The 16284-nt window shown below is 46.0% G+C and overlaps 1 protein-coding gene across 2 annotated transcripts in view; it reads left to right on the top strand.

Moving 5' to 3' along the window:
- Window positions 1-13927, top strand: part of sh3rf2 (SH3 domain containing ring finger 2) — a 14670-nt gene extending 743 nt beyond the window's left edge. Inside the window, exons 2-12 of one of the 2 annotated variants that reach the window (XM_080007870.1) lie at window positions 326-748; window positions 2119-2397; window positions 3224-3319; window positions 5641-6036; window positions 10836-10957; window positions 11206-11376; window positions 11572-11840; window positions 11966-12273; window positions 12945-13249; window positions 13351-13521; window positions 13643-13927. In XM_080007870.1, coding sequence (XP_079863996.1) covers window positions 389-748; window positions 2119-2397; window positions 3224-3319; window positions 5641-6036; window positions 10836-10957; window positions 11206-11376; window positions 11572-11840; window positions 11966-12273; window positions 12945-13249; window positions 13351-13521; window positions 13643-13673 — 2508 coding nt within the window. In that variant the 5' untranslated portion in view covers window positions 326-388 and the 3' untranslated portion in view covers window positions 13674-13927. Of the gene's footprint in view, window positions 1-325; window positions 749-2118; window positions 2398-3223; window positions 3320-5640; window positions 6037-10835; window positions 10958-11205; window positions 11377-11571; window positions 11841-11965; window positions 12274-12944; window positions 13250-13350; window positions 13534-13642 lie in introns of both variants that reach the window. The other variant, XM_080007871.1, reaches the window with a different exon arrangement.
- Window positions 13928-16284: the final 2357 nt, after the last annotated feature.

Here is a 16284-nt window from a genome sequence, read left to right as displayed (position 1 = left end):
ATGCCTTCTAATTCCATTAATAGTTAATTATTTAAGGCGAACTTGTGGGAAATGCTGTAATCAATAGAATGCAATTAGCACGTCATTACACTATTATAGGCATACACTGTGATATTAAATCTACAAAAAAAAAAAGGACATTTAACACAATTAAGAATCACAATTAATTGTCAACTCAAATGTCATACACAACCCTGCCACACACAAATGTTATGTTATGTTTGGTCAAACTGCATTTTATTATCCTCACAAGTTTCATATTGTCCAGTTATGGGGATTTATACTGTGATGGTTATCGAATCAGCTTTATTGGTCCGTTTCCCAGCATGGTGGATGGTGGTCCTTCCAGTGTGTCAGAATCCAGTGCCATCCAGAAGGTGTTCCTAAGATGGAGGAGCTCTCCCTGCTGGACTTGCTGGAATGTCCCCTGTGTTTAGAGCGGCTGGATGCGTCGGCCAAGCTCCTGCCCTGCCAGCACACATTCTGCAAGCCCTGCCTGCACAAGCAGGAGGCGTCCAAATCTCAGCTTCTCTGTCCGGAGTGTCGCACCCCCGCCCCGGCCAGGTCGGTGGAGGAGCTTCCCGCGAACCTCCTGCTGGTGCAGCTCCTGGAGGGGTTCCAGGGCTCGGGGGGGGCTTCCGGCGCCCGCTACGTGCTGCCCTTGGCGAGGGACGGCACAGCAGCCGGGGAAGGTCAGCAGCAGCAGTCAATAAACACCCGAGGCAGAGAGATGCAGAGGCAAACTGCAGTAAGTGCACGGACCGGAGTCATGCCGTCCTCCGTCCTGCTCGACATCCCCCCGTCCGTCAGCGGGAAAGTTGAGGAATGGTGGCCTGTTTCAATGCTGATTGGATGACATCAAGAAAAGTGCTGAGGTGCACTCTATCTGTTGTATGACAGCTCAAAGCCCTGATGATGTACTCAACAGTTTGTGTCATTTAATACATTAATAACCGGGACCTAACTCAGGGAAATTGATCAAATAGTGTCGGCGGAGGTCAAGGTGGAACTAATTTACGACTGATATATTATCCAGCTAGATAGATCGATAACATATAGCACATTTTTATCTTATGCAAGTGTCTCCAAAGGTCTGCTGTTGTGGCGGTGTAAGCCTTGTATGATGCTGTTATTAAAGAGCTGTAATAAGTTGGCAAGTCTGCCCTGATATCCCACATTGCATCGGCTCATCCACTTCACAAGGCTTGTAGACAGATTATATTATATTTTGTAACCTTAAGGCATGAATTAAAACGCTGCACGATGATTTTCTTCTTTTAAGGGCAGTTGGGATCTGAAGAGTCAGAATAGTTGCACTATTAGCACAAGTTTGTATGTGCGTATTATTTTTAATGCATCTGTTTAAAGGAAAGAGCCATTCATTTGGCTGCTCAACAACACTCATTTATATCTCGCATTTAGATCTTTGGAAACAGAAAAGAAAATTGCAGTGTGAGCTTGGGGGGGATGAGGCAAGAGGGTGTGGTGTCACAGAAAGTTTTTTTTTTTTTTTTTTTTGTTGTTTTTTCCATTCCGAGATACTTGAACAGAAACAGCCGTGTGAAGGAGCGTTGTCATGGCGTGCAAACAAATTAAACAAACCATTTTCCCACAGTGCTCGGAGGTTTCTCCACGAATTAGGACCCCTTTGTTAAAGGCCTGATCAACTACTCGAAGATAGAGACCTAATAGGTCTCTAAAGTCCTTCAACTTTATGGCCAGGCCTTGTATGTTGCATTTGTGTTTTTACTCAAGTGAACATTTTTAAAGACTTTGTAAAGATTTGAAGACGTTACAGTTTATGACACTATGTCCATTTTCTTTACCAGCCATTTGGCCCTTTCTCTTTCTCGTTTAACAAATGCATTTTCCAAAGTACCTAGTTCCACCTTGTCACTGCAAAAGTAGGTCAAGCTAAAAGTTTCCTGTTTCACCCCAGGGTAATGCATTGTATTTGCACAACACTATTTATTTCACGTGTTGAGAGCTGTCAGAAGCCACGACTGCAATGTAAGACAGGTTTATTAAGGATATTTCCATTGCCATGTTTTTTTTAATAATGGTGCAATCCATCAGGCTTCTCAAGATGTTGCTTAAAAGCGTTTTGTCTTTCTCCAGGCTTTGCAGCCAGCCGTCCTCTACAAAAAGGACGTCTCTGGAGAGCCGGCGCTCAACCCCGGTGCAGGACAGCCCAGGACGGATGACAACTGGAGCTTTGGAGACGTCCACAACAGCGGCGGGACCGTCCCTGCCGGCATGTGGCAGGGTGTCCACCAGACGCCGCAGCCCCAGTTCCCACCCCAGGCCGAGCTGCCCGCTCTCGGCAGGGCCCTCTACAACTTCAACCCCAAAGACATGGACTTAGAGGACTACAAATACTGCCTTGGCTTCTTCAAGGTTTGTTTGGCTCCGGGAACTTGGAGATAACACGGAGGGAGACGCTTGTCTGGACATGGCAGAGTCAGTACAACGTGACATCCGATCCCTTTTCCCTAAACAGTCGGCCACTGAAGGCATGCTTGTAATGGGGGACGTCGGTGCTCAGTTTGTTATCTGCATTGGCTCTCCCGGTCCTCCATAAGTCACTTCCAGGTTTTATTTTAATCTGCGGTTTCTAATAAGAGCTTGTGGACACTATACACATTCATCTTCACCCTCGTCTATTTTATTTGGCAATTTAGCATACATTTTGTGATAATTTACAGTACAGGAAGTACTGTCTCAGGGCGTCTTTTTGCGTTATTGCCCTCATCACTATTCAAGCCACTGTTTGAAAGGTTAAAAAGTCAATAGAAACTTGTGGAGCCAGAGGCACAGTGGCGCTGTGAAGACCTCTGTTGCAAGAGGCTCTTACTTACCGTGAAGGGTTTCTGAGGGAGTTATATAAGAGCCATAGCGCTCGCACGCTCTCCATTAAGGCACGCTCAAGCCGTGCTTTTTTTGTGCGTGAAAGCAGATGGTTGGATGGGTCTTAGCGGAGACGGCTGCAGAAAGGACGAGGCCTGCAGACACAAAGGGAGTTGATGTCACAGGCTGCTGGGAACCGGAGGCTTGGAGCCGTTCCGAGCGGAGCACTCATGTCTTCAGGGCTGGCACGCTCCACTCCAAGCGTCGCGCATCCGTCTCTTTCTAACTCTTGTCTTTTTACCGTTCTCTCCGTCTGCTCTTGAATCACTTTCATCCTCTCCGTTTCTTCTGTCTCCCGTCGAATTCTGATTTGCAGGGAGACATACTCACTGTCATCAGACGGCTGGACGAACATTGGATCGAAGCTAAACTCGGAGACAAAGTTGGAATTCTGCCTCTCCAGTTTATTGAGGTTAGTGCTTTATTAAGTGTGCTGGCAGCGCTGCACACTTACTATCATTGGTATTATTAGGAGTCCAATGAATAACATATGTATTCTGAGCTGTCCGCACATGCTGTGGGCCAACTTTGATCCACATCGCATTATATCTGTAACCGTAATTAATGAAAAAACATTTTACCGGAGCCGACGTACCAGGGAGTTGGGAAGCGGGGCGCCTTGTGATATCATTATTCAATTTGGTATATCTGTGGAGGGCTCTCACCCCCCCCAAAACTCTCAAAAAAAGGGGCAGTTGAGGTTTATCCCGGCATAGATTATTAAAACACAAATTATTATACTTTTACATTTATCTGGATTTCTTGTGACATTTCAAACAAAAATAGGCTCTGATATGTTTGCAAGAGTTTGAAGTAAACACTAATCGCAGGGTAGTATATTTGTCTGAGCAGTTAGTAAAACAAAATCGTTGTTCTGAAGGAAGGTACCGGAAGTAGCTGAGCAAAGGGACCCAAGGTGTTGGAGCAGAGCTCGTTGTGACATCATCATTGACATTGCTCTAAATGTGGGCTATTTTGTCCTCTTGCTCACAACGTCTAGCTGATTGCAGTTCTATTTTTTTGAGATACGAGCAGTTCAATACGAGGTGCGAATCTCCTCGCTCCCATTCAAGCCCTAACTTTTCACATTTTTCACACTTTCTCAGCTCGCTTCGGTAATTCTTATCCAATTTGGCCTCACAGTACATCAAACTGTTAATTAACTTCTCCTGACACTCACAATGTAAATATCGAATTGATGCCATCGATACTTTCTGGGATCATCACAACACCTTTAAGACGTCAAGTCGGTGGGAGACTGTAACAGGGGTTATAGTAACAAACAGTGAGTGTGGTACATTTGCATTCATTCATTTAGCAGACGCTTTCATCCAAAGCGACTTACATGGGATGCTAGAAACAATCCAAGCATACATCCACCATGTCTCTAAATTCAACCAGATACAAGTGCAAGATAGCTGTAAGGAATCTGAATAAAAGTTGTTATTAGTAAAGACTTTTTTTTTGGTATGTTACGGCCAAAAAATAAGTACTCATATGTTGTTAGTGAATTATTTCCAATCCAACAACTTAAAACTGGTCAACCCATTCAGCCGTTCCCAAAAGAACACCCGGATAGGTTTTTTTTTTTTCCTCTGAACGCTCCAGGCTGGAGTACCCGACCTCTCCCATGTTTCTGCGGTTTACCGATGTGAATAAATGAAACCGTCACTGTGTTTGTGTTGTGCTGGGGAGCCTGTAATTCAGGGTCATTGCCAGGCCGCTACCTTGATTTTCCTGAAAATCTGTGATTCATCTATAATTGTCACGCCTTACAGTACAAAGTACTGAGGCAATGAGTTAATCTGTGTGTCCCCACTGTGTGTGCAGCCTGTCATTAGTGTGTGACTGGGAGGCTTACTCCGGTTTGCAGAGCGTGCTTAGCCAGCTGCCTGTCATTTATTTCCCTCCAGGAATGAACATCATCATCCCTGCCAGGGAAAACTGTTAATTCACACGGCGGTGTTAATCTGCCGCCGAGTTCTACTCTTGAAAATGCTTTTTTTTTTTTTGGTTCTCGGTTCTATTTTTATGTTGCATCAGACATTCTGCTGTTTTCCTTCACTCATTACCGTTCACCTCATCTTACCCCCTCCCTTCTCCTGTGGCTCATCCATGTCTTCTCCTAACAACCCCCTCAGCGCTGCTCTTCATCTCTCTGTGCCACTGTACTCTCCTCTCTTCATCATACCCCTCCATCCACTTTCCTCCCCTCTCTCGGAGCCCTTCTCTCCCCGTGTCGCGCAGCCGAGCGTGAAGACCCGGTAATGCTCTCTCTGCTTGGGTGGCACAACAACACATCACTGTAGGGATTGAAAGCATTAACCCCTGCCCTGCCCTGCCCTGCCCTGCCCTGCCCTGCCCTGCCCGGCTGGCTGTGTGGCAGTGCAGCAATATAATTCACTCTGCTTCCTGCTCGTCTCTTAGCACCAGTCAACCCCGCCCGGCTCATATCGGCGCTTATCTCCCACACATGTCTGCCTTGCCAACAAGTTGCAGGGCAGAGCGAGGTAGGGGAAAGTAGGAGGTGTGTTTAGCCAGCCTCGTCACTATTAAGCTCGCGACAGAGGTTGATCGACACAGGTGGCTGTCGGGAGCGTTTTTTTGGGCCCGACTTTCTTCCTCTGCGGAATTTAGTTTTCTTCTCTACCTGGAATTGAACACATTTTTACTTTGATCCTTTTTTTTTTTTTTTTTTTTAATCAATTTTTTTTTTTATTCCTTTGCTTTCAGCCAAACTCAGTGGCTGCCAAACTACTCGAGGGAAAGAGTCGTAAGGGGAGCGACTCCGCGGAATTTTCCCATCGAACTGGGAGCGGAGGCAACGACAAGGGCGGCAACGCATCCAACAGGGCCGCCCAGTTTGGAGCCGTTCAGATCCCAGCAAAGACCCCGCTCATCAATGCTCTGCCCCTGCCCGGCAAGGGGAAACCGCCGAGCATCAGCAACGCCCTTTACCAGACGGCCAAAGGGCAGTCCAGCCACCTCAGAGGTCTCACCTATCAGGGGGAGGTCCAGCCGCAACACGCCTCTGCAACCTTGGCCGCTCAGCGGCCCGCTCTGCCCTCCAGGGTCACGCCCCAGCACGTGAAGCGCCACTCCGACGGCTCGCACAGACACCTGTCGCAGGTGAGTCACTGTCGCAGGTGAGTCACGGGCCTCCTGGTTTGTGTGTTGCTTTGGTTCAGTGGTTCTTACCGGGTCCTTGAGGTGCTTGAGGCAGAGTTTCCGTTCGAAAAAAAAAATTGACGCTCCACGTGTCCTGGAAGATTTCAATGTCCTGGACAAACGGGAGAGATTCCGGTCAAATATTGTCTGTGTTTATTGAGCTTAAAAACAATTGATGGGCATGCTATATAAAGAATGAATTCATGAAGGCGTTTAGATTTATGATATATATTTTTTATTGAATATTCAAAATAAAACAAGTCCTGTCAGTTAACAGCGTTTTAAAAATAAATAAATATTACAGATATTATGACTTGAAATCAAATAATTTCCGTTTGTGAACATTAAGTAACAAGCGCAGCCGTTTTAATTAGTATGACAACTAGGTCTAAATATATAATAAAGTGCGGTGTTGTCCGTCTTCTTTGGGACCTTTTGTCGACATATTTTACAACACAATGGATATTTATTGTTGTGTATGTCCATGTTGTCAACGAGTCAACATCTTTCTGCTTCGTGTACTGTGTTTACAAGCGCAAGCTTATTTCTTTGACAAACGTCATTGGTCAGATGTGAAATGTCAGCTTTAGCCCAGCACTCATTCAAATTGTGCTTTGAAGTTAATTATTTTCATGGGGCATTATGACCGGAGAGATTTAAATACGTCTTTGCACTTCAACAGATAAACTCCGGCTTGAAGTGTGGCTCAGGAGGTAGAGCGGGTCGTCTAGTAAGTGGAAGGTTGCCGGTTTGATCCCCAGCTCCCCCTGGTAGCGTGTGTCCTTGAGCAAGACCCTTAACTGCTCCCCAGGAGCCTCTACATGGCAGCCCACTGCTCCTAGATATGTCAGTTACTAGGATGGGTAAATGCAGAGAAATTGCAAATTTCCCTGTTGTGGAACCAATTAAGGTAAAAAAATTCCCTCTTGATTTTGTTATGCAAAGTGTGAGCTAATAAAAAAAAAAAATCCAGAATCATTTTTACAACAAAGATTGTGCCAGGGAAATGTCAATTAAATTAAATTTAATTTAATGTCAATTTCCAGCAAAGAGACCTTGAGAAAGAGACTCATAGTAGTAGATGACAATGAGATTAATATAAATGACAATAGATATACTAATATAAATAGTAGACAACGTGACCATTATATTATGTTTTCATTAATAAAGATTATATTGAAAGTATTTGAATGAAAAACTACTGCTTTAAAAAAAATACTTTCACCTCCTTGAATTTCTTTTTAAAATGCCAGAATGAACCCTGATGTGGGGTCTCTTTGAGGGAAATGGATTTCTGTTACCTCCTTCTCTTCTCTCAGTCATAAGTCGAAACCGTGCGACTTACAGAACTTAGTGTTTCAGTGCTTCTTCCCTGCCTATTTCTTTTCGGGCAAATCTGGGATTTTCCCAAGATTTCTTTCTTCTTTGTTAGCGATAGTAACCACTTTCATCTGAGTCATCAAGTTTGTGACATCCATTATACTGGGATTAGAGAGAGAGAGAGAGAGAGAGAGAGCGAGAGCGCCGGCCGATACATGACCAAGCTGAGGCAGGAGCAAGATAAATGAGCACAAGGTGTGAAAGTGAAGGATGCAGAGCGAGATGAGGGGAGTTAGAGAATGAGTGGTGGAGGAGCATCAGGGAGACCTCAGACTTTAATAAGAGTCCTGGAAACAAAGCCAGGTTTGATAGCACAGGTGATGAATAGCACTACACGAGGGAATATGTACCTTCTGATCTAATCCAAACCATTGTTAATTGATAAGTTGTGTCATTAACTAATTTATTTTACACTTTTTTTTTCATTGGTAAATTGGGGAAGGACAGTTTTTTAAAAATGTATGTAATTCTTTGCCCTAACTTTTTATTGGGCTTATAAATACCTTAAATGATGTCAGAATGTCATAAGGTCAAAGGTCATATATGCGGTGTAATGATAATCAGGATGTGATGACAATGAAATATTTAGGAAAACAGCTTTGAGGTCTCAAAGCAGCAGGTTAATCTTTACATTTTGGCACTGGATAGACTGGTTGTTTCTAGTCATCCGAGAGCAGACATCGCAGGGTTCAGTTATGAGACGACCTCTGCTTTACCTCGCAATTATGTGTGAATGAGTAAAATGCCAAAGCTCTGACTACGAGAGCTTTGGCATTTTCACCAACAAAAAAAAAAAAAAAAAAAGAGCAGAGATAACAACCCCGTGGGAGGAGGGAACGGACCGGAGAGAGCGACATGAACAAAGTAGAAAAGGGGAGTGGGTGAAGAGGAAAAAAAGGGGCGAGAGGAAGCGCTGAAGAGCGAGAGGAGAATGCAGACGGAAGCCTAAAAGAACACGGCGGAAAGCGGCGGAGGAGTCAAACACATAAATTAGAAGAAGGCAAAGGAGGGAAAAAAAGCGGAGAAGGAAGAGGTGCAGGGTGGGAGGCTTGGAGAGTCCCTCAGCCTCTCTGCTTATCATGCTGGTGGTGATGAGTCATTGGCAAAGTTGGTTACATAACAGCCCCCCCTCTCTCCCTCCTGCCTCACAGCGCCTTTCTCTCCAGTAAGCAGGTAACACTCCCTTTCACATCACTGGGCCAATAATAGCTGACATGCCATGCGCTTCCCCACTTTTAAGAAGAGGAGGACTCCGGATCCCTAGCGCTGGAGCCGAGCTCCCCATTGGCTCAGCCGGGCGTGAGGTTTGTGTGCTATTCTCGGAGCTGCCTCTCATCGGCGCTCACCTCTGGCCTCGCCGCTGCGTCGGGACTAATGCGCCTCTCCACCACCGCTGCACGGGAAATATATTAACACGATTATGCAAAAACTGCAGTGCAGAGTGGGTTCGACGACATCACAAATTCAATATGAGGTCGCAGTCTTTGCTTTATTGAGGATATCAATCCAAGTTTTTTGTACGCCAATAATCAGTGCAATGCTATGTACTGTATGTACAGTATGTCTGCTGTGGGATGCTGTTAGGAGGTCCTCCGTAGTGCGTGTCCACGCCTGCTTCCTTTTAGAGCTGAAGCCACGAGGGCTGCTTTCTATGGATGTTAACAAAAAATAAAAAAAGGTTTACGCTTTGGTCAGCACGCATTGTATGCGACGATCTGTTAACAGTGATGCTCGCTCATCTCTGCAGCCGTCCCTAATGTCTCCGGGACATAGAAGGCTGAATTGAACTCCTCTTACTTCTGCCTCACAGCACAACTTTGGACTGAGCGAGGCGAAGATCATAGCGACGTCCTATGCGACGCCCCTTCTCGCTCTCCTGGGTAAACTGTATATGTAATGCAGCTTAATTGTGTAATACCATGTGGTTTACAGGTACCATAAAGGGAATCCTGCCGCTGCAGGCTCGCTGGGCTGCTTTAATGTTAGTAAATCACTGAGCTGGAAACAGCAGAAGTCATGTGAAAACATCACCAATGGATAACCACTTGTAATGCAAATTTCTAGATTTTATGGGGTTTTTTTAGAGTAGAAAAATCCAATGTTCTTGGAGCAAATGACTAAATATCCATAAAAAATGTATTTCTAAATACAGTTATTAAGTGCCACTTTCTTTGAGACTGTTTTCTTCATGATTGTGAGCAACACCCCAGTGTCGCGCCCTCCTCGCCCTTGGCTGTTTGAGTCCTGAGTCATAGGCTGTTGATTTGGGGCCTGTCTGGGTTTCCTCGCTCTCAGGGAGTCTGTAAGGAAGTGTGAAGAAAGCTAAGAAAGCAAGAAATGTGTGGCATTCCAGCTCCTTTCTTTGCTTCGCTTTGTGATATCCTCACTGCTCCGTCTCAAGTTACCTGTTTATCTTGATGTAGTCCATGATCTGTGTTGAAATTAGCATTTGCATTCAGCCCCAACATTAAAACCACTGACAGGTGGAGTGAATAAGATTGCTTATCTCATTCCAATGGCCCCTGTCAAGGGGTGGGATATATTAGGCAACAAGTGAACAGTCAGTTCTTGAAGTTGATGTGTTGAAAGCAGGAAAAATGTGTAAGGATCTGAGCCACTTTGACAAGGACCAAATTGTGATGTCTAGACGACTGGATCAGAACATCTCCAAAACAGCAGGTCTTGTGGGGTGTTCCCGGTTTGCAGTGGTTAGTAGCTACCAAGAGTGGTCCAAGGCAGGACAACCGGTGAACCGGCGACAGGGTCATGGGCACCCAAGGCTCATTGATGCACGTGGGGAGCGTAGTCTAGTCTGTCTGGTCTGATACCACAGAAAAGCTACTGTAGCACAAATTGCTGAAAAAGTTAATGCTGCTATGATAGAAAGGTGTCACAACACACAGTGCATCACAGCTTGCTGCATATGGAGCTGCGTAGCCACAGACTGTTCAGAGTGTCCATGCTGACCCCTGTCCACCACCAAAAGCACCTACAATGGACACGTGAGTGTGAGAACTGGACCATGGAGCAATGGAAGAAGGTGACCTGGTCTGATGAATCATTTTTTCTTCTACGTCATGTGGATGGGTGGGGTTAGGGTTTGACCCGATGGAGCATCTGTGGGATGTGCTGGAACAATAAGCCTGATCCATGGACGCCCCACCTCACAACTTCCAGGACTTAAAGGATCTGCTGCTAACGTCCTGGTGCCAGATACCACAGGACACCTTCAGAGGTCTTGTGGAGTCCATGCCTCCACGGGGCACAGCTGTTTTGGCAGCACGAGGGGGAGCTACACAATATCAGTGGTTATTAGTGATGGTTTTAATGTTGTGGCTGATCGCTGTGTATGGTAATAATGTTCTCTCCTGCCATTTCAGGGTGAGAAGAAGATGAACAACGAGACCCCGCCCACCATCACCATGGCTCTGGTCAATCCCCAGTTGCCCTCCGCCTCTGCTGATGGCAAAACCTCCTCCACCCAACAGCTCTCCATCAGCGTGTGAGTAATCACCGTCTTATTCCATACACTCTCTCGTAAGGATACAAGAATGTGTTGCCACAGGAGCAACACGTCATGATGATCAACAGTAAGAACATAACAATCACCATTTTGTGATTTTCACTGAACAAAATGACATCCTGACACCCCGAATGCTCTAACAGCTGTCAAATACAGCCTAACTATGGCTAAACCCTGTCATTGAACTGTATAGGTGACCTAGACAACCTGTATATTTGACCACCAAGGTGTGCAGCCCTTTACTCCTACAAGCCACGCCGGCCAGAGGAGTTGGAGCTGAGGAAGGGGGAGATGGTCGGAGTGTACGGCAAGTTTAATGAGGGCTGGCTGCGTGGATTGTCCCTGAGGACGGGCAAAGTGGGCATTCTGCCCGGAAACTACGTCACCCCTGTGCTCAGGTAAGAGAGGCTGTGGCTCCCGGCGGATTTAATCGTGCGAGCCGAACGGCATTTCAATTTGGACCATACAACAGTGGAGTAGAAACATGTCTGCTCCGGTTTCATTTAATTTCCGACACGTTTGTATTGTATCGTAGAATTGCCCATTCCCATCGGTTCTTTAATTTCCCTGTGTTTTATTGTCTTCAACTTCAGAACTTCTGCTAGACTGCTGGAGGCCAAAGCGGGTTCTGTATCCTCGGGCACACTGGCGGGGAAGAGGCCCGCGGCTTCCAAGAATCCCGCCGTGGTCCTCGCTCTGGATCGGGTAAACACAGATGGAACAGTATACTCAAAGGGACAGGTCCCATCGGCCCCGAACGGAGCGCAGCACACAATGCCATCCGGCGGCACTGGGAAGTCATCCTTGTATGGGGTTTCACAAGGCTGGGACACCGTGAGAAGGGTTTTCTACCCACACAGAGGTACGTGGGGATCGGCAGTGTTCTGTTCTGCCCCCCAGCGCCGAGGGCTGCACCGGGATTGTCCCAAAGCGTGCGCGACGCTTCCTCACAAGAATGTTTAAAAGTACGTTTCCTGTTGTTCTCAGGCTCGACTCAGCGAGGAAGCCAATACGCCCATACGCCCAATTCGAGCCTGCCATCCCACCCACAGAGCTTGAAACAAGTCCAGGTGTCTGGTCAGTCCCTCGCCCTCCAAAGGAAGAAACACGGCGGCGCTAACCCCGGTCGGCTGGGATGGATGGCCGACACAGCAGCACCCTCTCCTGATGACGCCCTGAAGGACAGGGAGTTTGCAGTTTTTCAAGAGGCGGCGTTTCATCCTAACAAGCAGCTCCCAAACGGCCCTCACTCAATCCTCGTCAGACCGGAAATGCACAAGCACAACACAGAGAAGGTACGGTAGTGTTGTCAATTTTCTCCGAAAGCGATGCGTTGGCGCTGCCGTCCTATTTTGTTTTGCGGTTTCCGATAGCGATGCAGTGGTGTTCCATAACGGTCTGATTCTAGCACCACTGTACATAGAAATCAGTCCGATACAAGGCTCAGTCAGGCTACCTGGTTGTGAGAAAATCGTAAATACTAAGCTTTGACGGGCTGCGTGCTTACTTTATGGGCGTGGCCCTTCATGACAAATAAATAAATAAAACCATGAAAAACAAAATCCTGTCTGTTTTAAATGCAGCTCCATTCTGAACCATCTATGACGCACAAGCTTTTAGGCGTCCATGATTATCAGCTGTGCGCCGCCAGTGAAACTCAACATGTTTATGTTATAGGGTTGCCAGTTAAAGTCAGCGAAGTTTTTTTTTGACGATGTTGAATGTCTCTCATGGATAAAAATGTATCATATGCCGGTCATTCCGTTCTTATAACCCCCAAACTGCTAAATGTATACTGCTCGGTAAAAAAAATTGCTTGGATCATTACTCTCTATCGACCAACACAAAAGGTTTAAGACCCACATTGGCAGTGGTATCTGTTTCGCCAGTTTCAAAAGTAAACCCAAACCTATTACCTCTGTGTTACAGTACATTAACGCTACCGATATTTTCCTCCCCACCCCAGCCTGCCAAGTCGGTGCGGTTCCTTACCGAGGAAGACTCCCCGCCTCCGAGGCTGAGGACCTCCTCCTGGTCGTCCGGGAACCAGATCGCTCCTCTGGATATACCTGGCCCGCCTCTTTTAGAGGTGTGGGCCCCGTCGCTCACCCTGGGGAGAGATGGGCCGGGGATCATTCTGAAAGAGGGAAAGGCGCCTGTCCTCAGGAAAGGCTTGGATGTGGCCGTCTCGGACCTGAACCCCAACCCCCAGAAACAGAAAACCTCACAGTCATTATTACCGGCAGCGTCGGCTCAGTTCAGCCCCAGCAGGTGAGGTCCACATTCAGAACCAGAACACAGCAGTAAATGACCAGGCCAACAAATGAATACTCCTCTGTTTCTTTGTGTGTCCGCTGTTCTGTTCCCGTCAGGCACAGGGTGGCGACAACATATTTAGCCCAGACAGACTCCGAGCTCAGCTTGTTGCAAGGGGAGCATGTCCTGGTCCACAGACCTCGGCCAGACGGGAGGGTCCTGGTCACTCAGGAAAGCGGTGGACAGACAGGCTTATTCCAAAGCAGTGTTCTACAGGCCCTGGAGAGGTTCAGCTGATTGTACTTGGTCACTAATCTATATTTCTGCATTCTCTCTGTTCAAACTGCCATAATAAAACGACTAAACCGCTGATCCAACAGCAGGCCGACAGGTGTTTGTTTTCCACAGGTCATCATACTGCCAGACGACAATCGTATGAAGGAGATATGTTTGGTCCTTGAGATTCCGAGTGCATCTCCGAGTGTGCGAGTAACTGAGAGAGGTTAAATTTTAGGATATATTTTTGTGTCTTTTAATGTATGTGCATGTTTGTACACATGTACCATTATGATATTTGCACAAAGCCTACCTAATGACAGTTCCCTGTTTATTAACCTTGTTACACACATTGTTGAGTGCCTTTGTAAAACCCCACTATCTGTAACTGCTTTTGTGGTAATAAACAATGCTTCCATGGTTGATAGTGACATTTTTGATGTTTTCATTTCTTTGTGTGTGTGTGTGTGTGTGTGTGTGTGTGTGTGTGTGTGTGTGTGTGTGTTACACACCATGCACTGTCTCGCAGTCTTACACGCACAAATATGTCTTACAGTCTGTGGTTCAGAGTCTCCATGCCTGACAAAAGCACACATGCAAAAATGTCATTTTCATTTTTGGTAAGGACTTATCTAATACTCCTTGCGGAGAAATGTGTGGTTTTGACCATTTAGAAAATATTCATTTGAAACTTTTGACATTTCATTTGACGCTCATTGGCTAAAAAAATAATAATTAAAAAAAATCCCTCCCCCGACGACTGTTTGGCGCACATGCGCACACGGTCTATATTTAAGGGGCTCCTTAATGATGGGCATTGAAAAAGGAGAACACAGCGACACCTGGTGGTCTGCAGGAGTTATAACAGCCGCTTCATCTATTCTGCACTGCAGGCTGCGCACGGAGGAGCCGTGATGCAACCGCTCGTTGATGATAATAAGTGCTGCATTAAATGCAAATTAAATGCTTTACATTCGAATACATATTAAATAATCTGTCTCAGTATGAGGCAAAACAAATGAAGCCTACGAAAGTAATGCACGTACATTAAGCCATAATCAGCTGAATCATATGACTGCTTCCACATAGCAGTATAGGCCATAAAACACTAATTATGTAGAACAACATATATACATCATATAATCACTAATTTTTAGTTCATGAAATACATATATGTGACATTTAATCTGAGCGGGGATTGTTACTGTGCAATGCCAAATAATTAAGCATTTCACTATCAGTGTTCGGGGAATTAATGTGAAACAGACAAAGGGACCATGTATCACAGGAAGGTTTGGGGAATATGCTTGTGCAGTGCGGCAAAAGGGGTTGTATAATTTTATTTATTTACATTTACATTTATGTTTACTATGTATTATTTTTAATTGTGCAGAGTGCCTTGTGGAGTGACACAGTAGTCCAATCAATATCCCTCTTTTCACCTGTGGACTCAATATCCTCGCCACTCACTTAATTATCTATTCTATATATCTGTCTATTCTAAGGAGAATAAGACCATATATATATATATATATATATATATATATATATATATATATATATAGCAGCCACAACATTAAACCACTGACAGGTGGAGTGAACAACATTTCTCATCTCGTTCCAGTGGCCCCTTGTTAAGGGGTGGGATATATTAGGCAGCAAGTGAACAGTCAGTTCTTGAAGTTGATGTGTTGGAAGCAGGAAAGATGGACAAGTATAAGGATCTGAGCCACTTTGACAAGGACCAAATTGTGATGTTTAGACGACTGGATCAGAGCATCTCCAAAACAGCAGGTCTTGTGGGATGTTCCTGGTTTGCAGTGGTTAGTAGCTACCAAGAGTGGTCCAAGGAAGGACAACCGGTGAACCGGCGACAGGGTCATGGGCGCCCAAGGCTCATTGATGCACGTGGGGAGCGTAGTCTAGTCTGTCTGGTCTGATCCCACAGAAGAGCTACTAAGTTAATGCTGCTATGATAGAAAGGTGTCACAACACACAGTGCATCACAGCTTGCTGCGTATGGAGCTGCGTAGCCACAGACCGTTCAGAGTGTCCATGCTGACCCCTGTCCACCACCAAAAGCACCTACAATGGGCACGTGAGCGTCAGAACTGGACCATGGAGCAATGGAAGAAGGTGACCCGGTCTGATGAATCACGTTTTCTTCTACGTCATGTGGACGGGCGGGGTAAGGGTCCGACCCGATGGAGCATCTGTGGAATGTGCTGGAACAACAAGCCTGATCCATGGAGGCCCCACCTCACAACTTCCAGGACTTAAAGGATCTGCTGGAGTCCATGCCTCCACGGGTCAGAGTTGAGGGGGAGCTACAAGATATTAGTGGTTTTTAGCGGTGATTTAAATGTTGTGGTTGATGTGTATGTGTGTATAATATATATGCATATATATATGTGTGTGTGTGTATGTGTGTGTGTGTGTGTGTGTGTGTGTGTGCGTGTGTGTGTATAAATATATATGCATAGACACGAGTGCTATTTAGAACAATTAAAAAAAAAAAACAACGATTTAAAAAATGTAAAGGTCTAAACACACGTAGGATAGGATATAACGTATATCTTTCTCCGTGGAATTGGCTCCGCGGGGACGGCACCGAACCGTTCAAAAGCACTTCCGGTGCGTCAGTGACGTCCGACGCCTCTGACGTCACCGATCGCGTAACGTAATTCGACGCAAACCCCCGATTCGCCGTTGACACTGCGTGGGGCGGTGGTGGCGGTGGCGGTGGTGGGGGGGGGAAGCGTCGCTGCGTCGGT

The sequence above is a fragment of the Zeus faber genome (genome assembly GCF_960531495.2).
Source record: "Zeus faber genome assembly, chromosome: 10".
Lineage (NCBI taxonomy): Eukaryota > Metazoa > Chordata > Actinopteri > Zeiformes > Zeidae > Zeus > Zeus faber.
Note: the sequence above shows the minus strand (reverse complement) of the source record. Positions and strands in the feature narration are given on the sequence as shown.